This window comes from Rhagoletis pomonella, unplaced genomic scaffold (genome assembly GCF_013731165.1).
Source record: "Rhagoletis pomonella isolate Grant_MI unplaced genomic scaffold, Rhpom_1.0 Rhpom_scaffold_00004, whole genome shotgun sequence".
Lineage (NCBI taxonomy): Eukaryota > Metazoa > Arthropoda > Insecta > Diptera > Tephritidae > Rhagoletis > Rhagoletis pomonella.
In genome coordinates this window covers 64,351,709-64,379,670 of record NW_023458558.1, presented here as the reverse complement: position 1 = coordinate 64,379,670, position 27,962 = coordinate 64,351,709, and the positions used below count along the sequence as shown (strand labels likewise).

The 27,962-nt window shown below is 33.9% G+C and overlaps 1 protein-coding gene across 6 annotated transcripts in view; it reads left to right on the top strand.

Moving 5' to 3' along the window:
• LOC118737979 (homeobox protein homothorax) overlaps positions 1–27,962 on the top strand; it is a 615,436-nt gene that overhangs the window by 542,167 nt on the left and 45,307 nt on the right. For all 6 annotated transcript variants that reach the window (XM_036468825.1, XM_036468823.1, XM_036468822.1 and 3 more), the window contains one exon: positions 17,240–17,388. In XM_036468825.1, coding sequence (XP_036324718.1) covers positions 17,240–17,388 — 149 coding nt within the window. The remainder of the gene's footprint in view (positions 1–17,239; positions 17,389–27,962) is intronic.

Here is a 27,962-nt window from a genome sequence, read left to right as displayed (position 1 = left end):
GAAAAACTCCCATGATTTGCAGACTTTCGCATATAAGTACATGTGCCTTAAAACCACTTCTTTTCTTGTCGCGTACGTTATGACCTTGTTTTGAACGGATATTTTCCACGCCAAAGTTTAGAGGCTGCTTATATATTTCTCAAACATGGTACCCTTGGGTTGCAACATTCTAGATGAGAGATTTATGTTACTCCATAAGCGTACGCATGTCGCGTACGGCTGCATGGAAACACCCATATGTTCTTTTTCAATTTTGTTCAATCTAACTATGAGAAATACTAAAGGTGTGCACTCACAACTACTTGCATTATCTGCCATGCATTTCTTAACACCATGTTGCACCTGTTGAAACGAGTTGGCCAGCCAGTGATTGAATAAATGCGAAATAAATTTATGAATGTTTTGATACAATTATTCTGCGCTCTTTCTCAAACATTAAGCCAATTGTAGTTGGTTGTTGCGCTGAAATTATTTTTGATAAAGAGTCATTCCATTGAAAAGAGGAAAACCACATAAATTCAAATATGCCTAAACTATTTCTATTTCTTTTTTAATGACCACATTTTTTTAATCTGTTGGAAAATATTAAAAAAATCAAAATAAGTTGTAATTTTTGTCTATAGAAACTTTTATTTCATGCATAATTATTTTACATAAGTCAGGAGGAGATTTCCCACCAGTTACAACTTTAAATATTTTTTAATATATCTATGAAGATTATATAAACCTAATTTTTATTAAAAATAAAAGCGTATAGTTCATATTTTCGAACATCATCTTTCGTAAAAATTATGCGTTTTGGCTAAAATTCATCTTTGATTGCACAAAGGTAAAATAGAGTTCTTTTGATCACATTCTGCAGTAAAATGTCCCATCAGTCACAATGGAATGGCCCTAAAGTTTTATGAAAAAGTAATTTATTTGAATAATCATCTCCACTAGTGTTGATAAGGGTCGAGTACTTTTAAAAATCAAGTATGTGGTTTTGGCCATTTTTTATGAATCGAATATATATTTTTTAACAATTAGATGCTTTATTTTTAGATAAGTACAGCTAACTCCTTACTCAACCGCTTAGAATACATTTCTTTCATGCTGGTAGTACTTTTTGAGCTCGTTTTAACAGATTCCTGCAAATATGCTTTCATAGTAATTCGTATTCAAAAATGAAGAAAAATTAGTAAATGAAAGAAAAGCCAGTTAGATTAGAAAATTCCCCCATCCTAAGGGAATGATCCTTTTGAGAATCAAATACGAGTACAGTGAGCAGTAAACCTTTTAATTGCTCAAAATTTGGAGGCAGGGTTTGCTGGATTTTGCAGAGCTCCAGAGCTCGGATTTCCGGAATGCTTCCATTTGTTTCATGCGGAAATAGCTGACATTAAGGAAACGATAGACTGACTGCTATAGAGCGTGATGTTAGTTAGGAAGGTAGGCATATACTTCCTGGCTATCAGAGATCTGCTGGGTCAATCTTGGACGATTGTTTCTCAAATAAGCTCAGCGAGAACTGTGTGAAAACTAGAACATGTATGGCATGCACAATTGCAAGATCCTTCTGGCCTGAGATGAATCAGGTCCGCTTGCAAAGTCTTAGCTCTTGCTGTTGGTGGGGATTTCGAAGGCCACTGTGAGAATAACATTCACACAGCAAGATTAGAAAAATTTTACTTGATCTCTTCGGTGGCAGCTGCCGAGAGGATGATAAGTTGAAATCATCTTTGCACTTATTAGACTGTCCAGTCTTCGAGATGCTAATATGAAAATATTTTATCGCGCACTTCCAGACTAACTTTTAACAGTGGGTCGTGACATTTCGCCGCCTAAATATAAATCTCCATTCAGTCGCCATCGCTTAGATGAGTTCCCCTTTCAAAGAAACTATTTTTTTTTTTATACATATGTAAAGAGTAGTGAAATTAGATGTTGTAGTTAATTTGAGAAAATTAATTAATATTATATTTGCATATAGATGCTATTTTTAGCCATTACTTTATTAAACTATAAGCCGTAAAAGTTTGATTTCTAATTTGCTCGCGTAAAGCCATGCCACAATAAATCAAAACTGTCCAATAAATGTCAGTTGGGAGACGGAAAATATATTTATTAGACAGCGCAAGAAAAAAATTATCAATAGGTAGGAATGCACATATTTATATAGATTTTAGCAAAAAAAAAAAAATGTTTTTTCTGGTAACGAATTTTATGATGATTAAAAATGACTAGCATCTAATTAGAAATCCGACCGACCACAAAATACAGCAGTACAGAAAACGCAAATCTAATCACTTCCTAAATGATTGTAATTAAATTTGTTGTAAACGTTGTCAGCCACTTGATTTACTAAGCTGTGAATGTGGACGATTACTCGTATAAAAATAGTTGTTGACGCAATTTGAATGGGAATATTTTTTTGTTATTTGTTTGTTTTTTCGTTACATTGAGCGGTTGAGGCAAGAGCTTAGAGCAGTCATAATCAATTGAATGCTTATCACCACTTGCTTTTTGCGTGAGCACTTTTGCTTTGCACTCAATGGATTTTTAATTTTCATGTGACGAAGATGAAAGTAATAAAATATTATACTATGCAAACTTAGGCAAACAAAATAACGTTTTTGTAAATATTTGGTACAATAATTATATTTGTAGATATTAAAAAAAAAAAACATAATATAAATGGAAAATGCCATGTCAATCGAATTATGCGCGCGATCAAAAACTGGTATCGAAAACTTTTCTTTTTTCGTTCGGTTGATTTGGAATTTTCTTTATACATACATACATACTCTAACGAAAACCGAGAGCATGTACTACATTTTATTACTTATAGTAACTATGTACTTTTTAATAATAAGCAGATTGCTTTGAAATTTGGTGGCATTTGGTGCCGTTAGTTAAAATTAAAAGAATTTGTAGACAACAGCGCACACTCTAAGAGGAAAAAGTCGTTTGCCAGCAAGACGGAGATTCCAAGCAAGGCTGTTTGAGCAAAATTTTAACGTATTGCAGTGGTCAGCATAAAGTCCAGACCTCAAAGTCGTCGAAAAATTCTTCGCTCGCGGTCAAGAGGCGAACGGCATAGTACAAGCGAGCTGCAAGTATCATGTAACAGTGTTTGAGGCGAGTATAAATAAATGGCGTAATATTTTAAACGAAATCACAGAACCCTCAGTAAAGGGCATTCCCAGGCGTATAAAAATCGCTATTAAAAACAAGGGAGTCTCAAAAATCCTGTTGATATCAACCTTCTAAAATCTCAAAACAGAAAAGTTCAAAACTGAGGGATAGCGTTGCCTTACGTTTTTTACTGTGAATTGCTTGTTTAGTTGTTTAGGCTTTATTCCTTGGATAATAAGGACCAATTGCTGAAAGTTTCAGTCCAATCTGATTATTATAAAAAAGATTATGTACTACATATTAGTAATAAACTGCCGTACATTCATTCGGTTTTCATCGTCAGTGTATAAGCTTTTCTATTAAATTTTCATTTGTGGAAACAAAAATTGTTTTTTTTTGAGTTCATTGCCGGAGCTTTTTGTACCGCATTAAAAAACAAAATAGTTTTGTACGTTTTTGCATTTCCCCTCAAACTTACTTGTAGAAAAAGTCATATGCGCAATACATAAGTATGTAGAACTGCATACGTTTTTCATCTACTATAAAAAGCAACAACCCCTTAATAAGTAGATACATCCGGTGTCAAAATTATAAACACACCACATATTAACAAATTTTAACAATTTTTTGAAGCTTGGATATACATATATGGCATGGTATATTTGTATCAGGAACCGAAAATAATGAAATTTTTTTTTTGTTTTTGATTTTACATTTTTTGACAAAAAAATATTCTTTATTTTAGACTGAACTTTTTTCGATAATTTTTAACCGTTACGATGGAATCGGCGTTTTTATGATCGGTTTAAATCGTTTAAGATCCAAAAAAAAAGTGAAAATAACGGTTGTGAAATTGGTTCACGTGGCACAATGTAATGCGGTAACAAACATACAAAAAAATAAAAATAAAAATAAAAAATATACCGACGAATTGATAACCTCCTCTTTTTTGAAAAAAATATAAAAATCATAAAATACCGGCTAAATTTGATCCGAAGAATAGAAGTCCCATTTTAACGGTTAAATTATGTTTTTTTTTTTTTATTGTAAAGATCATAACCATTACGGTCCCTTATTTTTATAAAAACTGATTTAAATTTGAGACCTAATAAGACAAATTTATTGTTAAAACTTGTCAATATGTAATGAGTTTATAATTTTGACACGGGTTCTAGATTTAATGTAAGCACATTATTTTAATCCGTTTATTTATAATGGCAAAATGCGTAATCTATTGGGAATTTCTCTTGATTTTTTAAGACTTTTGTTTTTCTTGGAATTCTTATCTCGCCATGGCCTATGTATGCCAGCAGCATAGTTCGATACCATATTATTATTTACTTTGTTTTTATTCTGCTTAAACAGCTGATAAGGTCATATGATACGAGTATTTCCCTTCGGTGGTTTAGTTGACTATTTTATGCTATAACTGCCTTGGTCGCATTCTTATTATTTAATTTATTTCTTAATTTTTATTTTATTTCATTTTATTTTTTTAATTATATTATCTTACGATTTCACCATACAATTTCCTCTTTCGTGCTCCATTTTTTTCTGCTGAATTCATTTATTTACATTTCCTGGCATTTAATTTATTATTGGCTTTAGTTACAACTACTTTGTACATACATATATACATACATATCTATTCGTAGTAGATACTGCTCTTGCAACATTTTGATGTGCGTGTATGGCATGGCATCTTACGTTGAACTTTCTTATGTCCCCTGTTCATGTTTTTAGAGTTATTTTTTTTTGTTTGCAGGAGTTTTAGTTACACTTCTTTATAGCTTTTTTACTCTATTTTTTGTGATTTTTTTTTGCTATTGTTGGCATTCTACAATTGCGCAGAATTCCAATTTGCAGTAAATTTTGTGATTTTCCAACATTTTCGCTCGCTACTAGCTCTACATATGGAGGAGTATGTGCCATTTATGTAAGCGTGGTAAGTAGCAAATCTTTCGAACAGCCAATGGTGGCCACAAGCACTGCTGCAGATTCATATACATAATATACATTTGTATGAAATAGTTGTGTGTGTAATATTCCATTTACTTAAATACACGTTTCGTTTTCTTAGCTCGTACTCCCGCTCCTCTAACTTTACCATTATGCCGCTGAATCCCTCTTCCTTTTTGCTTTCTTTGTCAATTCTGCTGAGCTTAGTATTTCCTTGTTATCATTTAGTTTTATTTATTTCTTGAAAACCAATATTTTTGCTTACACGTCCATTTATAAGATCATACATACTTATGTATTTTATTTCCATTAATTTTTTGTAGATTTTTTTGCTTATTATTTTTTTGTGAATTCTGAAAATTTTATGGGATAATCTTATTGTTAAGCCTTCACAAAAAACCTGGTTTTAATTGGTACAATTTTGCTTCATTTTTTTTTTTGCAATTTCACAGACAAGTTTTGCATTTGCCCACAAAATTAAGACGTATGTGTATTTCTATGTTTTTGGGTTGCTTTAAATTGAAAATTACTACAAAAATTTTTATAGAATCAACGTTTTTTGGTGGCACATATAACCCTTATTAATGAATTTAAAATGAGACCCAAACCTCTCAAAAAGTGATGATCAATTTCAGATCAAATATTAAGTAGTATTTATGAATTCATGTTTAAAATCAAAGCGGTATTTTTCTCTATTTAAATAGCCAGCATTATGCATTCAGTTTACAAGCGTTGAAGATTTAGTGAAAGCGGAAGAATACAGATAGCTTATTTTTGAAATAATATAATTTAGATTTTGCAGATAATCCGTCAACCAATAGCATTTTCTTTTGAGGTTCTTTTAGTAAGAAAATTTATTTCGGGAACATTTTTTGAGCTCCAGCACAGATTTGTACACCTAGGCTCACTTTTCTCATATGGAATTAAAGGCTAGAGGAATATGACATCTTAAGGACAGAAGGTTCTACTTTTTCATGGAGAGTTAAAGCCACCCCGATTCACTGAAATATTTACATAATACTTACGGTGACCATATTTTTGAGATCAGAATACGGGACGAAAAATAATTTTGCCAATTTTTTCCACAACAGCTTACAGATCTTAAAGCCTTCTTCAATGATCCTAGATTTATTAGCCCTGCAATAGTATACTTTTACCCGTAAAATTTGTTAAACAAAATTCGTTAAATTTTAGTATAATAAAGTGCAATTTTAAGTTGCTAAGGCTTACCATTATTTTTTGTTGTTGGCGGTGCTACGCATTTTTTTCATACAAAGTAAGTATGTTCGACCATTTTTTTTGAAAGAGGAGCAAATGAGCTGAACTTTCCACTCTCACTTTTTTATACTCGTTTTAAAGAGTTACAAAACTGCAAACAAAATTTTTTTCTAAAGATTCTGATTAAAAAGTTTGAAATTTTGGTGAATTATTGTAGAATTAATTTTTATAGTTTTTTGCATAAAGTTGGAAATTTGATATTTTATGGTTTTTCCTAGGAAAACAGCTTTACTTTCATAAAATAAATAATAAACATTAAATAAACTAAGGAAAAAAGGCAAAAACTTACTAAAATGTCGGGTCCTAATTTATATTTAGGTCATTGTAAGCATTGCTCGATTCGAATGGCAGGCATTCAGATGAGAAAATAATAACTGTTTATAGAAAAATTAGGATATATGGCAACATCACTTAAAACTCGTTCATAGGCATGAAAAGAATTAAAGAACATTTGGCGTCCCGTATAAAATAAATAACTTACCAGGACAATCGGTCAAAAAAGAGGACTGCCCCATATAATACAGGACGGATGGTCACCGTAATAATACTCGATATATATATTTTTTAAGCAACAGTCGTGTAGGCGTCCAAAAACGTATTAGTCCTATTTCAAAATGTGATCAATTCTGTAAATGGGCTTTGAATAAAATTAATTTGTCCCACTATTTCTTTTTTAATTACTTGAATATGTAAAGTGGCTTGAACAACATGCAGCAGCCTGAAATCAAGGTTCTCGCAGCAGATTTTGCTAGAAGAAACAAAATACTACAGACGTGTATTGGCGTTTTGAAAGTTTAAGTTTGATTTATATTTAGAGGTTGGGAAAGCTTTGTGGTCCCTAAATTTTATGTATGGCAGTTGTATGTCAAATAAAATGAATATTTCAACCCTCTAAATCCTCAATAGGTGGGCCTTGAAAACGGTTTCTACTGGAGGGGACCAAAAACCATAGATACACATATGTACATGTATTGGCATTTTTAAAGTTTACGTCTGAGTTGTATTTTAGGGAAAGGATCAAAGTTTCCCTCTTTTGCATAGTAAAACGAAGGTTTCAAGAAACTTAAGGCCTCATAAATACCAGCCATTAGTTGTAAGTCAGTTGCCGATCTAACTCTGTACTTTAGTTCTTGTGCATTGGGGCCTGTTTCTGAAAATATACAAAAGAAGCGGACCGACCCGTGGTCTAATTAACTTTGCTTTTTGTTATTACAAATTTATAATATTCTTGTGAAAATAAAATAACTTTGTTTGCACTTCTTATATTTATACATGTACATACATACATGCATTAGGGCGGGTCAACTTGTATGGACAATTTTTTCGACTATGCGCTTATATCACAGAAGGATTCTATGTGAAATTCTAAGAAAATTTTGCGGAGAAACCGTGGGTCTAAAATCAATTTGGAATTTGCCAAATGGGCAAAGTAGGCTACTAGCATTTTGCTGTAATGTCGTAAAGAAGTGCTTAAATTTTGTACACAAACATGCTATGAGCAGTTTTTTAGCCCCATGGTTTCTTCGGCAAATTTGCTTAAATTTACACGTAGAATCCTACTATGCTATACGCGCATAGTCAAAAAAAAAATATTACCCACTCTAATATAACCATAATATTTAATGTGTGATTAATAAATATTTCAGCTTATCTTCAACTCTTTTCACGCACCTCAGTTGGCCAGCACTCTGTTTGGGTCAACGTGGGTGCTTCTTAAGTTTAATACATGTACTCGTAAAAAAGGCTTAAGTATATAGTGGGTAAAAATATTTTTTGGCTGGCAAAGAGCATAGACTGCTTAATTATACCAACAAATAATAAACGAAAAAATTTAATAAAAAAACGTATTTATTGTTCCACTAAAATATGCTTTGGACTCTAAAACATTTCTAGTGTAAACCGGAAGTTTGATTTGATTAATCGCATTAACCGAAAAGTAACGCAATCAAGAAGGTGGAAAATAGTGGCCGCCGATAGTGTAGAAGCAGCACCAAGAGGTGGGCAGCGCGTACGAAAAAAGAATCAGTGTGAAATTAAATTAATTTTCAGTGAGATTAAACAAAAGGCTGCCTGCTTTGAAAATGTTGTTGAATTTGCTATTATGCAAATTTTTATAGTGTTTACGCAGCGTAAGCGGAATTCAGATTGCTCAAGAAAAGCGCCAAGAAAAAAGTGTGCAGTAAATGTATGAATGCGCGCATAAATTTTAAATTGTGTAGATATGTGCGTGCGTCTTTGTTGAATAATCAAATAATGTAATATGCGTAGAAAGCAAATAAATCCGAAATAGTTTTGTTAATACGAGTACGCTTAATAATATTTCACTCAAATTTCAGCAATAAATTAAAAAAGAAAGCAAAAAGACGTCAAAAAGAAAAATCTCTCAAAAATCCATAAATAAAAGAACCGCTGCGAAAAGTGTAAAATGTGATGTGCTCAAGTGGCAGATTATATAGTTTATAGTTTTTATTGCTGAACGGTTGCTTGCAACACTAAAAAAAATAAAACAAATCCACACTCACACAAACACACGCACGTTTTTTATAACTTCATTAAAAGTTGTTTATGATGCTCGAAATTGATTATTTCGCCACATTGCTGCCACATTCGCCATACCCAATCACATTGGGGCTCAATTGTTGCCCCAAATGTGCATATGTATGTACATACACTTGCGCGCTACTTGCAGCATTGATGCACTTGCATTTGTAAATATGTACATATGTTGTTTTTGTTGCAGCCACACATAAGCACTTGAATGCGCGCAGCAGACTCATCGTAAAATCGTAAAAGCATCAGTGGAAAAGAACATGAAATTGATTAATGCATTTACGGCGGTGGTGCAAGCAACGAGGCAGACATTCTCGTACATATATATATATATATATATATATGCATATATATACATGTATGTACATATGCAAATATACATACATAAATATGCACACATATGTACATATATAAACATAAGGTGGTCCTTAAATGTGGGAAGCAATTTTTACATACGATTTCCCAAGCCTCAACCACTGCGTCGATGCTAGTTTAGTCGAAGATATCACATATACATTTTGGCCCCGATTGGATTACCCTATGAAGACTTCTTGACCGGCTTTAAACGGGTCCAAAATTTATACATTCGGATTATATTCGAAATTAGTAGTATCAATTTTGGATATTAAATGACAAAAAAAAAACAAATATTTTTCATTTTTTACCCCCTTGCGCCTTAAGCGACTCCAATCGGGACCAAAATTTATACATATATAGCATTTCCAGTCTAAACGAAACCATTTTCAATTAAGTGAAATCTCTTTCAAATATAAATGAAACCTTTTTCAGGTTTAGCGAAAACATTTTCAAATTAAATGAAACCTTTTTCAGATAAAGCGAAACCTCTTTTAAATTAAATGCCACCTTTTCAGATTAAAACAAATATTATTAAAAGGAAGTTTCGTTTAATTTGAATAAAATTTCATTGAATCTGAAAAAGGATTCATTCAATTTGGAATTGGTTTCGCTTGACCTGAAAAAAATGAAAAAATGGTTTCGCTTTTTTTGAAAATGGTTTCATTTAATTTGAAAAGAGTTTCATTTAAACTGAAAATGCTATATATAAATTTTGGGTATTATATGAAATAAAATTAATTTTAATTTGTTGAGTCTGTATAGAGGAATCTGAACTTTGCCCCCTTTGCAACACGCTTTAACCATTTACAATCGGGACCAAAATTTATATGGAATATCTGCAACCGTGGTGTTACCGATTGAGGGGTTGAGACTGAAAAAAATCTTTCATTAGATTTGAGGGACCATCCTAATGTACATAGGTGGGTATTTACATCTTCAGTTGTATGCCAGAAAGGCAGCACGCAGGAAATAGCAATTGCCTGCAAGACGGCACTCAGATGCCAAAGCTACAGCTGCAATGCAATGCAAATGACGCTGTTTTCTTATATGTAAGCATGTTTGTGTAGCTTCATGCTCGTATGCAAATGCGTGCGATACTTAGGATTTCTACTTCCCCTCCAAAGTACCTACAAATGAATTAAAAAAAAAAACAAATAAAAATAAAAATTCTCAACTAAAGCTTACAATCCGTGCTTCGCTATCATTACCATTACCACTTCCACTTCCATATCCACTTCCACTTATGTGCATGCATATGTATTATATGCTTAAACTTGAAAATTAATCTTATGAGCGTGTTGCTTATTGTTATAATAACGATGTGCAAAAGCACTTGTAATGGCTTGTGTGGATATGTTGCCGAGTCAGTGCAACACATGGCACAGGAATGCTGCAGCCTCCTGGTATACCTACACAAGACTCGCTATGTGTATAGCCTCACTGAAGTGCATCCACTTGTGCAATGAATACATAATTTATAGATTTGTCGAGTTGATTTTGAAGTAAACTCTGATTTCCAGCCGATTAAAGTGGTTTTTAGTGTTTTGATAGTGAAATCGAACAATGATGTCTTTATTTCGATCGGAGCTTTTTTGCATTCTTCTCTTTCGATCTGAATTTGCCTGTGTATCTGCGTGTAGTGATCGTAGGGCAGGCGATTAGCGATCAGTGATAAAGCAAGAGGTCAAGAAGTGGAACGGATTGAAGGTAGAAATGGTCATTCTCAGACTGAGCAACTCTAAGTGGGTTGGGGTGCTTGTGTTTCGCGCTTTTGAACGCTGCTATATAGCGGTTCAGAAATTTTAGAACAGCCGTAATTGTGCTTCCAGATAAAAAGAAAATTAATTCTTATAATTAAAATCAACATTTCATTACAAACTAGGGAAAGAAGAGAAAATGAAACCAGATTCGCAAACATTTGACTTCTGTAAAAATTAGCGTATAATTAAATCTTGGAAATTCGTAAATATATCTCAAAACCCCCGGAAAATTCGAAAAGTCCTAAGAAAATTGCGAAGTGTAAAAAGAAGTAAGAAAATGTGAGGTTATGCTCAACTCAGTTTATTCACTGATGGGGTGAGGTCAAACTCAAAGATTTTTACTGAGAATTGAGCCGGAGTGAGCTTAAGCACTTTTTTTGCATGATGTTCAATATTTTGGCTTAGCTTCCGATTTATTATAGAACATTATGCAGGTGAAACCCCTAATGCTCTTATACTCAGTTACTTTTTTTGGCGGGGTCCACGAAAAGTTCCATAAACCTAAATAACATGTCCCAAAATAGATATGTTTCGATTTGCAGAAAATGCATTCCAAAGTCAATTTTTGCTGTGCTTGGACGTAAACAAATACATTTCTTCAAACAGCGATTTTCATGTCAAAAAAGGTATATCTAGTATTTCACCTGTATCAGCTAAATTAAATTTGGCCACAAATTAGTCTTACATGATTTTTTGAATACGATAGAGGAATAAGGCATTTGATGATTTCAGATACAACGCTTATGAATAAGTGTAATACGTCCACCAAGAAAACGGAGAAGTTGCCCCCGGCCAGCTTCGTAGTGCAGAGGTTTATTTGGAAAATGTTCAGTTTAGCTTCGTTCTTGATCAGCCACAGTCTTCGCTCGGAAAATTTTCACCAGATGCCAAAGCAAAGAGACAATCAGCCCTATTCAAAGCCTCAATTCTCTCCCCACCAATATGCAGCAGGGAGGACGTAAGATTTGTCTATGATACTTCAACCTAAAGGATCATCTGGTCGTCCATTGAAATATTGAGAAAATTTACTTCAGCAGCGGGTCGCTGATAAGCCTCCAGGTGATCTCACTGACAGTGATCAGCTCAGGCCTCGAGCCCTTCTAAATATCGCTAATACTTGCAAAGCTTAATTTAGCGAAGCGGTTCGGCCATGCCTTGGTCCTTGACGAATTGAGACAATCATGTTTCAGTGCTACCCCACTTCTCCATAATCGACTTGCCCTTGTTTGAAATGGCAAGTGCCACCCGCAGCTTAGTGTTGGCCAACTCGCAATAGCCGTGCCGTATGATGATACAATAGCTACACTCGGCGGAGGGTTGGCAAAACCCTTTCCCTTTTTGAAAGCTCTTTCGCTCTCTTTCTACAACCTTTTTCGCTTATTCGCATATTTCTTTTCAGTAGCCTGGTATGCTCAGTAGCCTTCCTCCAACGCATGAAAGTGAATTTTGTCTTAGGCATCCTTCGGGTACATGGACGTTATGGGTTTCTCACCCCTCTATGCTATCGAAAATAGATAGAGACCGTTGGTAGTGCATTTTCCGAAGCACTTAGCTGTCCTTTGTCAACCGCAGCAATATGTTGATCAAGCGACGGAGCACTGTGACCCAAACTGCGAAAGTAAATCTTATAATCTCCTGGTTAGATAGAAAAGCTCCAACTACGTGAAGGAGCTCGGTCGCACAGTCGAGGGTTGTCCACCGAATCGTGATCAAGGGGCATTGCTATGGGTGTGAAAAACGCAGTACCAAAAGTATTTGCTGAATTTCCGTAACGAATTGAAGAAAAAAATGCAGACTTTCTAGAAAGATATCTTACTAATTTAATTTTTTACCAAACTGAATACCAAATACCTGCAACGTTGCGAATGAGAAGCATTAAGTGTATATATATACTGGACTGTACAATTATTCGCCTTTTCCAAAACCGTTTATCAAGTTATTCGAAAAATTGCAATTTCAAAACACCGGTTCCCGATTTTGAAATTGAGAAAAAAACGGATGAACCGGTTTTATTTTACATAGTTTTCATACAGTGAAAATTTTACGTTGGTATGAAGTCATAATCAAAAACTATAATAAAACTATAAATAGAAAATATAGTTTTTTATTTAGAAAAGAGTAAAGCAAATTAAGTTCAAATTTTTTATTACGTCAAAAGTAGAACAAATAAAAATCAGTGAAAAATTCACTTTGGTATTATTTTAGCTCCTTTTAAATACTTTATTGCATTTTTCTTACTTTTTCGGAGTGCCCTTGCCCGAAAGGAAAAAATCGGTTAGTTCGATAATAAAAAAAAACTACCATTCGTTTAAACAAATTTGGAAACACCTTGCCAAACACCCTATAATATACATACTTATTCATTATATAAATTTCGATGGCAATTTCCGTTCAAATTTAATTCAAATTTGGAAGCTCCAAACTAATGTGCCGATATCGAGACGGTGTTTGATGTACTTCTTTAGCTGAGTATCGTTTCGACGAATACATAATTTTTGCTTGCATTAAGTTTGTGCACGAAAAGCATTCGTTGAATCTTAAAATCAAAACTTCACTTATTTGTATGCAAAATCTTATTAATTGGGGTCTTTTAACAGTTATAACCATGCTCTCTTTACTTAAAAAATGCGACTTCAAGTATACCCAAGCATGTGCTCTTTAATCTAATCTAAGTACTCCCTAGAAATGAAAATAAGATTTTCATTAAAATTTTGTTGTTTACGTATGTCCTTTTGTTATCTGAGTTTGCTGCACCATAAGGTGCTGCATAAAAACTCAGCCCAAGCAGGGTTCCCAGACTATTATTCCAAGTATATACATATGTATGGAGGTATGTACGTAGTATGCATACGCACTTGTACATATGTAGCTATAACTACATACAGATGTAAATATGCTAGTTATATGTGTATGAGAAGTATCAACATTCACCTGGACTCTTATCATTTCTTTATCTAAGACTTATGTATGTATTTGACATGCCAGCCGAGAGGCAACTCAACCGGAAATTTACCTAACAACCACAGCTTAACTAACTTCCGTACTAATTGTGGCAGGATTTGCGTTGAAAATCAACTAACATACAACAACTTTTCTATCCTCTAGCGAACATAAATAACATAATTTCTCAAGATTTTAGAAAATGTCTACTTAAACTATGCTTGAAGTACTCGTATGTATGCATGCATGTAAGTGTGTTTAGGTGCGGTTGTTTGCAACATTAACAGTCTTAAGAAAATTTCAAGTTGTTTGCGACAAGCAAACTACTACTTTACATATCAAACAGAGAAATGATAAACATTACGTTGAGAGACAAAACAATGAGGCGCATTACATGATAACATTACTATGCATACATACAAACAAATAACTTTGTAATGATCATGGGTGAGTGTTTGCATGCTTAGACGAAACTACCGTGGGCCAGTAAGTCAGTGGTTATCTACTGCCAGTAATTATTGGTAGATTTGTACGTGAGTAAGTATGTATGTACATAGGTATGTATGGCAGCATGTTAATAGTGCGGCTACACAACATAAATATATAAACATTTTCGTATAAACAGGCTCCCTCCCTCAGGCCAAACGCCATCATCTGCGAAAGCCTTCGAGCAGCGAGTCAACAATTTACGGATAGTTAGATAAACTTGAATGAAAATTAACAAAACACTCATTTAACACCAAAATTATGCATGGGCATTATTATGCGCCGCATTCGAGCATAATGACAAATATTAATTTTCTACAAACAAACGAAATGAGCCAAACAAGAGAGAAGAACAAACAATGTGTTTAGTGGGGAAGAGTTTGGGTGAATAATTTCACTCTTGTACATACTAGATATAGATAATTTGGTTATGCACGATATTTAGGCTTCGAAGCGTTTATTGTAGTTTACATATATATATATATATATATATATTTTTTTTATTTAAAAGATTGAATATCTAAGTTTTAGCAGAGTTTAAATTATTATCAGCCTAACAGGGCAATTCTGGCAACTGCCAACTGGCTGGCTCACCATAGTCTTTTGAAAGACAAAATTATTTCGTAAAACAATTGTCAATTTTGGCAACTACTTATCTTGAAAGCTCTTTACTGTCTTTCGAAAGACTAATTGAAAGATCTGCTAGTAAGAAGGTCTTAGCGTTATGCTGTTCGCCTTTTAGAAATAAGTTTTTTTTTTTTAAATTAAATTAAATAAAAAAAAAACATATTTATTTTCTTTTTAAAAAATACAAGTTAATAAACAAAAAAACTAATTATAAAATGAAAAAAATTATAAAAAAAGGGAAATAGTACTTAAAAATTAAACTGGATTAAATATATTTTTAGTTAAAAAATACAAAGAAACCTATTCAAAAAATTTGATAAGATCTTAAATATTAAATTTATCTAAAATACTGAAAAAAATATTTAAAAAAGAAAAAAATAAAATAAGTTTCTCAAAATTAAATGAAAATGAAACATTTTCTCTTTAAAAAAATTAAATAAAATTCAATTAAAAAAAAAACATTACATTGAAAAAGAAAAAAATAATTAATAAGATAAGTTTTTAAAAATTAAATGAAATTAAAAGAATATACTGCTGTCCCTAAATTAGCGCGTCGAGCGCCAAACAACTGTCAAAAATCCTCATGCTCGTACAATTTTTATGGAGCATCCCACAATAACGCGGAGCTAGCACCGAGCAAATGGAATTTTCATTTTCGACAAGGCGTTGCGAGTTGAAGTTGGATTCAGAAGACGGAAAGAAAGAGAAAGGACAAAAAAGTGAATGAGGAAACGAGAGAAAATGAGAAAACGTCACAAATTAAAAAATCCGCTGCGGAAAGAAAGAGAAAAGAGAAAAAAGTGAATGAGGAAACGAGAGAAAATGAGAAAACGTCAAAAATTAAAAAATCCGCTGCGTCATGACTCTATTTGGATCTCTCGATTGGCGCACCTGTTCTTTGCCCACTCGGCCATTGCGACTGTTGTAGTGACGCGAGCTAAATTACATACAGGCCCGTTTCTCTCACAATAGCTTTTCACCACGAGTGGTGAATGAGAGAGCTTGTTTTCTAAAACTTTTGTGCTAGAATAACAAAAGTCTTTCAAACTACCCATTCATCTGTCTTTCTTTTGTCTTACGAAAGACTTTTTACTATGGTAGCCAGAATTGCCCTCTTAAAAAATATATAGCAACCCTTTAAAAGCTCCTCTCGCGGTGTATGTTTTGGTCGTGGTAATCAAAAGGTAGAATAAAAGCTTTGGGAAAGCTTTCAGCTGTGGTTGGAATTAGAACTGTAACGAGCAAAAATGAATCACTCGGTAAAGGGCTTTTAAAGCTTTCTATATATTTTTTATAGGCGCCCAGAGAGTAATTAGTTGGGTGCCGCTGTTTTTTAACGCCGGCAATTGAGTAAAAGCTTTATCTGATCTTGAGAGATTCAAGCAACGAAGTTCAGAGTGCGCTATACCTTGCCATATGAAAGAGTAATGACCAGGGAGAGCTTTAACTCTTCGCGTACCTATGTTCACTGTTTCCTTTCGATATAAAATCTACAGAAATCTTTGAAAAGTTTTTACTCTGATTGACTGATCTACTGACTGATTTAAAATATGCAGAAATCGTTAAAAAGATTTGCCTTCAGTCTCTATGTTGAGCGTTCCTGATTTAAAATTAGTATGATCATGGAAGTTTCTCGCTACTTAAAGAGAAAGATCTTACTTTATATATAACAAATTAATATGTCTACACTCATATACTCATCGTTTTAAAATAAAGTCAATCAAATATAAATTTTTAATTTCTTTCTTTATTTTGCTAAACATAAATTTTTAATTATAAAAAATGGATTCCACATTTAAGCTTGTGGCTCAAAGAAAAACTTGTATTTTAAGAGGTGTGAAAACTGAATTTTGGAGTTTTGAGGCGCTAGGTAAGGTAAGCCATTAGTACTCGAATGTAGGTGGAAATGGGAAATGAAGAGCTTCGCTAGTCGAGAAAGCGGCTATATATTATTGTGGAGCGGAAATGACTTACTTTAGTGTGAAAGCTCGATAATAAATGCTGAATTAGAAAATTTTTTATAATATTTTCAACATATGTAAATAATTTTACGCGCTACTTATTACGAAAATAAGTTATTCAATTATATCTGTGAAGAAAAAGTTTTCTTAATTAAATTTAAACAAAAGTTAAGTCTTAATAATTTTTCTTTGCTTTTCTTGCAGGTGACGCCAGCAATGCCAGTATAGGCAGCGGCGAAGGCACAGGCGAAGAGGACGACGATGCGAATGGTAAAAAGAACCAAAAGAAACGTGGCATTTTCCCAAAAGTAGCAACAAATATCTTAAGAGCGTGGCTGTTTCAGCACTTAACGGTGAGTAGGCAAGCAAATAAGCTTTCACACAAATACACATTCATACATACATATGTATCTCTGTGAAAAGATAAGGTTTTTAATATGATTTCATATTTTTTTTTAATTTTCATTGAAATTTTTGTGATTCTTGTATGTATAAATCTTTAATGTCCAATTCAATGTCGGCGCAGTTATGCGCTGCTGAACTAGTTTACACACATTTGATTTATCTAAAAATGTTGCACTAATTTTTTACTTTTTTTCTTAAAATTTTATTACCTACATACAGCCTGTAAGTGAACATTTTCACATTTTCTGTTTACACAAAATATGTAAGATTTATAGTTGAACGTTTATAAATCAAAAAGATTTGTACTATTTTATGCAACTTTTGGCTTCGGCTTGGCCAAAATGAATAATGCCAGCGGATGTTTGAGAAAATGCTGCCAAGTAGTGAAAAGGAAACAAATATATCCATAAATATTAGGAAGGGGAAATAGTTGAAATAAAAACCTAGCTCTTTTTAGAAATGAGACTTTGTTCATGAAAGCTCTCACTCATTTCACCAAGTAAATTTAGTAGTAGCTCACAAAAATAAACAACTAATTCAAGCGCTCTCCCAATGATTACGAAAACTTAGTTTGCGGCGAATAGATAAGTTTTTGAATTTATCTTTCAATTCCATTTTGACCATGTCTCAGCAGTTATATACGACTTTAGCTGACCCTTCAAATATGACCACTTATTAATTATATGCTTATCTTAAGTGATGTTTTAAGTAGTAAACAGGTTTGTGTCACTAACACTGGTCTACCGTAAACAGTAGTTATCTCATCTACAAAAAAATGCACTTACGGAATAATAAACTGAGTATAAATTACATTAAACTCGTAGTACCGCTTACTAAACATAATTACGAAACTTTATCAAATCATAATAGTTAATCGTCGTTCGAATGGACAGAAACGCTCAAGAAACTCGTTTTGGTGTTTTATTTTTTAAATCAATGTAATGGGGAAAATCTCAACTGAAAAACTTTAGTTTGCATAAAGTTTTATATCCACTATGTAAAGGAATAAAAATTTTTCATTTCTACATCGGTATTACTTGAGAAAGGAAGCTTCACCAGTAATTGGAGGAGCACAGTCTAATATTTCAGTTTATTCTAACTTCTCTACCAATTCACATGTATTACACTGCTGATAATTTTTATTTCACAACAAATGCAGCCTCTGAAGGTGCTGGTAGAAAAAAAGAATTGAGAACTATGGAGACAATAAGGGTTTATATCATTAGAACAGTTATCAAATTTCTTGCAATAATAACTTCAAAATGATGTTATCTTCTCGGTCCTAGAAAAAATGCCGACTTACCACATAAACAAAACTAACTAATTGTAGTCTCGAGACTAAAGTTTTGTAATGACTATAGGAACAAGGTTATAAGGATTTGGAACAATATAGGAAGCGACTATTTTCTAATTATCTCCAGATTTACTTTAGTGATACAAGTACGATACGCAATCCTACTGACGCAGTAAAATATGTTCAAAGGCAAAGGAAGAGCTCTTTCTTCGGTTGTGATGTTGGGAGCTATTAGCTCAGTGGGAATATGACCACTTTATTTCGAGGAAGGTGTTATGTGGTAGGAAAAATATTTGCAGATATTAAAGAAGGTGCTCATACCGCATGCTGGGCAAAACAGAGATAGTAAAGACGAATACATTTGTAAGCAAGATGGCGCACCTTGCCACAAAGCAAAACAATTTCTAATCTCAAAAATTTCTGGCCATGGCCGGAGAATTTTCACCACCCCAGATTTATGTTATTAGGGTATTCACATGTCGTAAAGTCGTAAAATTTTTTCATGTAAAATAAGGGTTAAACATGCTTTTAGAAAATTTTTAACTACTCCAAAATGTTTTAACATTGATAAAAATATATAAGAAGATCTTAATACGCCCTACGAATCCCCCAGAAACCATTTTAGATGTTATTTGTCATATTTTAGTGATTCTTTTAGTGCACTAAGAAAAAAGTTACGTCATCTTTTCTGAGTAATTTTCATTTTATTTTTCATGTTAGCGATTTGAAATTTCTGAATATAAAAAATATTTTTTTTAAACAAACTTAAACATAAAGTTTGTTTGATCGATGTTTTTTGGAGGGTTTTCTTAATTACGAAAAAAGCGTCTGTGAAGTGTGGAACGAGATCGCATTCAAACGAAAAACCTCAAAAATTAATCCTTTTAAAATAAAGAAGGGTCATTTGGCCCCAAACAAAGGCAATTTGTTTTTTTTTTCTCAGTGTATAAAAAAATTTAACCATTTTGGCGGAACCGAACCGTGTTTCACGACCCGGTTATTGCATCGGTGCAATTTTTTCTACATGGTTCGAAGCTCTGAACCGAGCCGCGAAGATTTTTGGAGCGGTCTGCAGCCCTCTTAGAACAGAGTTGGGACTAAAGCACTAATTTTTGAAAGAACTGATCCACTCACAGTATTTGTAGTGAAGCTAGTTGATATTGTGTACTGTGGTATGGCCCGATAGACCGTATGTTCATATAGCTAAAAAAAAAAATAAGTAGAAGATTGGAAATCTAGAAACCGCTGAACGCTCCTTGCTTTTTTTTAATAAATTGGTAAGCGAGTAACGGTGGACTTTAAAACTAATGTAAGTGGCATGTTAATAAAGCCACGTGCATCTACTTGGATGGGTTTGTACCCACATATGTATTTATGTATGTACATACATATATACAGACCAAATAAGTATGTTTTTGTATGCCTATCTTCGCATTCATGCGATCTTGATAAGAATCTTTGCGCCGTTGCTTTTCAAGCTTTTTATTTCCCGGCCAACGGTAGCAAGCTACTACAGTGTGGTTTTTATCGCTGTAGTTTTTGTTGTTCCTGCCATTTGTTATTAAACGCTACTGCCATTGTTATTAAACAAGTTGATATCAGTTTTATTATTGCGGTTACTACCAATAACGGGTTACCATACCTGTGTGCCATGTTTGTATGTATGTACATTTGAGTGTATATGTAAATACATATGCTCCACATTATTTGCTCCCCTGCAAAAAATTGTGCGACTAATCTCTAAAGAGAGTATTCCGAGATTACTCTCAATTGGGTACAATTGGGCATTAATTAGTCCCAACTAGTCTCATACGGGTACTAATGGAGGTCAATTAGTCTCGACTCATCCCTTATGGGTATAATTGGAGATCAATTAGTCCCCAACTTATCTCTAACGGGTACTATTAACGATTTAATGATATGTACGGACTTAGTCAATGAAATTTCATGTGCGGCGTTGGCACACAGAGAGAGTATTCGCCTAACAAACCTGAGCACCCCGGTTCGAATCTCAGCTGGCGCAAATTTTTATTTTTATTTTTTAAAAGTGACTAGTCGCTTTTTATACCCGTTCGGGTATACAGGTGAACAATTAGTCTCTTCATAGGACATGCTCGAACAAAAGCGATCAGTTCATTCCATATAAAGAGATCAAAAGTGGTATTAGTCGCATGCTCCTTTGCGATTGCTTCCGGAGTCATCCCGGATTAGTCCAATTTTTTGCAGGGTAATTTTTCATTTACATACATAGATACATATATTTTTTATTATTATTTATTTTTATACAAACGCACAGCCATACTCGTATTTCCAAGTCTGTTGCGTATGTACGTACATATATCTAAGTACGAGCAGCCATTGTACAGAGCAAATATAATAACCTACAAACACACGCATCGATAAGCTTTTTTATCTCACTTTTCGCGCTGAGACTCTCCCATTGTACTGCCAGTTTACTCACACATAAGTACCAAGCCGCATGCGTTTTTAGCTTTTCTTTGCACCGCTCATAAATGCGATTAAAAATATTTATAAATTTTTATTTTTTTTTCGCTCAACACACAGCAAATACGCGCACACACGCACCTAAATATGTATATACGTACGTAAGTCAACAATTAAATACTTCGTAACCATATCAGCGGCGCCCATTGGAGCTTGCTCACTCCCATCATTGCTTGGTAGGTGGAGTGATATTTCATTGTAGATGCGTCTTGTTGTTGCTTTACTCACGCATACATTCAGTGTCCATGGTTGTTGTTGGTGTGGTTACTGCTGTTGCACAGTAGCCACTATTGTTGCCATTGGTGGAAATGTGTTGAGTCGTTGCTCATTGCGCTGTTTACTGTTGTTGTTCGACTTAGTTATAGCTACTGTGGCGTCTGTGTGTTGTAGGTTAAAGTTGTTTTTGCTACTGGTGTTGTTAGTATGGTTGTTATTGCAGTTGTTGCACGGTGACGTCGCCTGACAATTTATTTACTAGCTGGTGTAAAACTTGCGTTGGCAAGCGATGAAATTAAGTATGGCCGCCATCCGATTTCGACGTTTGCCAGCTGCTGATGGAGCAGGCTGCGTGCGCGGGTGGTAAGGAAGTGTGCTGGAAAAGGAGGTGGAGGGGATAAACGACGTTCTACTCAAATATTTATAAACTAAAAACTAAGTACGCTTACAGCATTGAATCTACATATGCAGGTGTTTCGCTATTTTTATTAAAAATACACACATATGTACATAAAATTCAATTTAAAAGTACCCCGATTATATTGTTGTGTTTCAATCTTATTAAATAGTACAACTACCTAAAAAGGACGGATAGGGGTTAATTGACTCTGTTGGCAAATATGCATATTCTTATCTTTTGGTTACTAAATTAAGAATACAATATATGTGTAAAAATAAAACTTTATTTTTAATTTTATTTTTAAAATGAATAAAAAATTATCTATTTAAAATTTTGTGTTAGTAAAATTCATATAATATCCCTGTCCGACTTTCAAGGTATGTCGATTTTCCACAGTATTTCTAGTGTTGATGGACACATTTTGAAAACCGAGCTTTTTATTTTTAAAACACGAATACAAAAATTTGAGTAGTTCACTTGCAAATTTTTTTCGATTTTTATTTTTTGGTGGTTAACGTACCAGTATTTAAAGTAGTACTTTACCAGTAGTAAAGTAACAATACAGTGCAAAATCCTTATATACATATTCTGAAAAAATAGCATCAAATGTTAGCTACTCTAGCAAAAGTCGCTAAAATACTTACTGTATGTATCTATACACTTTCAAAAGTCGCTATAATATTTATTGTACGTATTTATACAAGTTCAAAAGTCTCCATCTTCTGATGAACTTAGAAAACTGCAAAAAAAGTGGTAGTTTCGGTGCCTAGTGCAAGACGTCGTAAAAAAGAAGCAGACCAACCTTCATGGGCGAGAGAACGCGAAAAGCTTAAAAAGCTGCCTATATAAAAATTACTGTTTCAAAACTCGCTATATTTAATTTCTATATATAAAATTTGCAAAAACTACGACATTGCGATCTTGATTTTTAATGTTATTAGGCTCTTATTTATCCAAAGTTTCAAATAATAAAAAGAAATATACAATTTGGAGGTTACTTGTTGTTGTAGACGTTTTTTTTTTAATATATGGCTTACTATTATAAAATCATGTAACGCTGTTTGCAAGTGGACTACTCATTTCAATTCAATTGAAATATAAAATATTTTTAATTGAAATGGAATTTTTGTTGTCTTTAACGTGAATAATAAATTTAACGTTAACAGTTTTTAATTTAAAATTATAAGCTCTTTGTTACTAAAATTATGTTTAAAATAGATCAACTACTTTAGTTGATGAGGACTGTGGCAACCTTATCGAGCTCTAAAATTCCTCCACTTTTTTCCAACATTATGGGAAAGTGGATTCATTGAACCGATAATATATTGTCGACAACAGTCGTTGCTTGAGCTAATCTACTCTTTTGCCAGACTGCCAGGCCACTTGCTCAATTTGATGAATACCACTATTGAGTACAAGTAGCCAGCGCAGCTAGCTAGTCGTAGAACAGCAGGTGCACTGAACCAAAAATCCATCTGAAAACAAAATAAATCTGAAAAAACTTTCCTTACTTTAAGGTAGAAAATTCTTCCGAATGAGTAAAAAATTCTCCCGAATGCGTAATTTTTCTTTGGAATGTGTAAAAACGTACACGAAAATATGGAACCGTGGATGTAATCTATCATTTTGAAGAAATGTTGGGCATGAAAAGAGGATAAAACTCCTTTAGTGCTGTTTCGTTCCCATTTTTCTTCATTTTGATTGCTGTTTTTCTTCAATTAAGAGAAGTTTTTTTTTTGGGAGTGGACTAATTTGCACTGATTTTGGGTGTGACTAATTGCTGTAAAATCGTCTTATGTGAACACCACATTGGGGAGAGCTCTATAAGCGGGTTCGCTAGGATAAGCAAGAAAATGAGGGTTGTTTAAGGACATTGAGGTTAAGATATGGGGAAACTGCGGCCTCCGTGTGAGCTCAACTCGTCATTATAAATACAACCGAGGAATATTTTTCAATTCAAAGCATTTTTCTCTTTGTATATTTCGATGAAAATTTCAAGAAATCTTTATTATGTTTCGCCTATGTTTAATCGAATCTTGCAATAAATTTTTAACCAACCAATGCACTAGAGACTTCAAACTTCAAATTTAGCTCAGAAATCGATGACATCGGCTGGGTGACACAGGAGTCGGAAATTCATATTTTCATAGTCCGATTTGTTTCATTTGTAAGATGTATGTACATATAGGTATATTATAGGTATTGGGAAGAAATACCGCCACCAAAAATTTAGCCGTTAGGTGGTGCCTCATCGTTTGTCTTTTTTTTGTTAACAACTAACAAGAACTTGTCTTTAAAACCTTATATAAAATTGCTTGTTTATAATATATTTATTAGACACTTTACGAAGCCATTATCGGGAGTAGTTCAGATACCTTTCGCGGTAATACATCTCACATTTACTCCATTAAATATTTTCCGCGTATCCAACCTTCTAAAATCCACGTTTTTCATGCTCCAGATACTGTTCTATATATCTAGGCTTCAAAAGCAATTCTTGTTTAGTTCAAACGAGCCATTTTATTCTTGAGAAAATAACGTTGAAAAACTCGCTGAATATTTAATTTTGATGGAAATTTTGATTAATAATTAAATAAGAAGAAGAAGAACTAAGTTTGGACTATGCCATTTGAAGCGGCAAACAATATGATTTAAATTTCACTCACGAGCCGTTTGCCCTTCGGACGAAATTTAGATGAATTTTTCACATAATTTTCGCTATTACTCGGCCACTCGCAGAATCCTGGTGACCACATCACATTGCCATATCTCGTTTCTCACACGTACTAATGGTTTTTTATGAGGAATTCAGCATTTTATAATACCCGAACACCTTAATGTAAGAGGTCGCTCGGAAATTCCACTTTCACCTTTCACTTTTGTCGTTATGTTGCATGCTCCACCCAACATCTTTAAACGCAAAAACCACCAGCAACTGCAACAATTTTTTTTTTTTTTTTTTAATTTGAAAGCATAAAGAATGTATGAAGTTCTCTTCTACAGCTATCGACATTTTCTTGACATGGCAATAAATCAAATCGACTATCAAGCAAAACAATGTAAGAACCCCAAAAAATTGCAAATCCACTCTGCAAAGCAGTCAAATGAACGTGAGGGATGCCTCATTACATTCGGTGAAGAATTTAATTTAAAATCAAGACACATTCACAAAAACTACTTATTCGCACATGCAATCCCCCGCTAACCGCTTTCCCCCCCCCCTAAGTTTGCTGGAAGGGAAATTCATTGAGCTATTGAATAATGGCGATGAATAGAAATGCGGAAAAAATGAGGCGAAACGTAGACAATTTCACTTAACGGTAGATATTCATGCGCATTTACATACAAAGAATATCTAAATAGTAAATAGATGCGTAACTAAAATGCAAATATGTATGCATGTTTGTATGAATGTACACAGAAAAAAGTCTGAAAGCGGAAGATGAAAGTGTGGCATTTGAAAGTTGCAAGTTTGTATGCCAACCAAAAACAATTTCCTTAATGCGGCTGCAAATCGGCGTTAATAGCATTAAGGGCAATAGCTCAAAACTGGCTAAATGCATAGTCTACATATCTATGTGCATATGTTTGTGTGAGTGCATATGTTGCGCTGCTGAAGTGCTGAACATGAGCGATGCGCTGATTTAAACGGCAATTCATCAATGTCGTACACGCTCTCGTCCTCGTTGCGTTGAGATCGTCTGAATGAGTCCTGCTTGAGTATAAATGCTAAAATCCATTAGTGGGATGGCAAAGAAGCGGGTGGATGTTACGTTAAGAGCGTAAAGCCAAATACTTTGAGGGGAACTCCGAACATAGCATTTGCAGGTGTATATATGTATATGAATGTACTCGAAGAATGTATGTATGTACAGGCCTATGCGTGATACACAGTGGCTTAGCTTGAGTGGGGGCTTTCGGGGATCAACCAATTGGCCAAAGAACTAATTTTCCATTGGTTTTCTTTTCCAGATTAATCAGTTCTAAGTTATCAGTCGTTAGTCGTTTAGTCTATAATTATTATAATCAATAGACATTAGTCGACGCTAGTCAGCCATAAGTCGATATTCATTAGTCGTTACACGTTTCTTATAAGTCATAAATCATAAGTCATTGCACATTAGTCAGTATCCATTCATCGTTATTCATAAGGCATGATTCGCTAGTCATAAGCAGGGAACGGACTTTATGGAAATTGCCTTTTTTCTTCTTAAGGGATATAGTATATTCGATTAAGAACGTCCACGATTTAGCTTTCCCTGATTCCATATATGCACATTTGATGTTGCCTTTTTAGCGTTTTTTAATATATTAGCCTTATTTTGCCTATTGTACCGTTAAAAAAGTGATTATAGCGAGGAAAAAGCGCTTATACCTGATAATATAAAAGTTCCATATATAAATTGGGCGCCCCTTATATCAACTCACGTCGAGCGCACGGTTGGTACATTCAAGACTGTGTTAAAGCCTGTTCTGTTACAAAAAAATCAAGTTGATAATGGAGAAAATCGATGGATTAATAAAGAAGTAATAAGTGATCATATGAAAATGCGCAAAATTTTTTTGTATGAAAAATGAGCAGGAAAGAATGTTACTCATACGCCATGTACACCTGAAAATATTTTGAAAACGTATCCACAGAATAATGCCGAATTTCCACTTGGCATTGAAATGACAAAAAATGTCTGCCATTTAAAAAAATGCCGTGTGGAAATGATCTTAATGATTATTTTTTTAATGTGTTGACACGATTATTTTTTAATGACCGACTTTGTCATTTGTCATTTTTTCCATTTAATGCCTAGTAGAAATCCAGCATAAGAAATTAACTCCATTTTCGGAATCAGCGAGCAATTCTATACAGGAATTGGATATGTAGTGGCGTCCGTTGATCATTTTTCTGTAAACCAGTGTTATTTTTGAGTTTTTGTCTTGTTTAGTGCCTTCTTTTTCCTCCTTTTTTGCTATTTCTAGTGCCTTTTCCTGCCTATTTCGCTATTTTATTTTGCCTTTTCCAGCCTATTTCATTACATTATTTTGCCTTTTTTATACGCTCCCTGGTCATAAGTCATAATTCGGCATTCAATAGTTATGCGTCACTAGTCATTTTTTATTAGTGGTCAATGCTTAGTCATTACTGGTTAGTTTGTCATTACTTCTCTGTCGTAAGTTCGTCATAACTCCCCTGCTAAAAGCCTCCCCTGCTAAAATCCTATCTACGCCACTGGTGATGCATAATTATAGGCATTTGAGTATCTGAAGGAATTTTTTTAGTATTTAGCAACCTGCCAGCAGGTCAATTACATTTGGTTGAAATAAAACTCATTTCCACTTACTGTTTTCGTTTCAATTTCTGTTTATCTTTCTGTTTGTTTATTTAAATTGAAGTCTGCTTGGAAATAAATATTTCATCTGCCTAATATTGATCGGTGGAAGTTCATGAAAGTCTGCTGTTACGCCAAAGCTTATTTGACTATACCCAAGCCTTCATACTACACATTCGTTGACTTACTTTGCCCATTCTCGTGATGTTTTTCTCTATAGTTTCTTTTCTTTTTGCCTTGACGCTCACGGTCATCTTCGTTTTCCTGTTTTTCTTCTGGCAGTTGCCAAAACTGTAATGGCTTTTTCCAAAACAATATTACGAAATACCATTAAGATTGCTATCAGTATCTCATATTGGCAATGGAAGAAAAATATGCACAAACGTACACAATCACAAAAACACATACATATGTATGGACACATAACTAGTTACCTTTTTCCTTGCGACTAGCTCTAGTAAACTTAAAAATTAACTTAAGCCACATTTTGGTCAATTTTGTAAAGCTCTAGCCACGCCAATCGCTTGTGGTAGTGTTATCCTTTTTGTTGCCTCTTGCGGTCAGCGCCATATCGCCATATCGCCAACCGGAAATCTTTGGAAAAATAAGTGCATTTGCAGTCACTACCGAAACGAGATTTCTTTAGCCTTTCTAAATGGCAAGAGGAAAAAGCAAGTGAGTCAAATAAAATTTGATAGTTTTGTTTGTCGTCGTAGCATACAAACCAATAACTGCACGCATGTGTGTGACGCTAAATCCTTGACCAAGCATTTGACCGGTAGC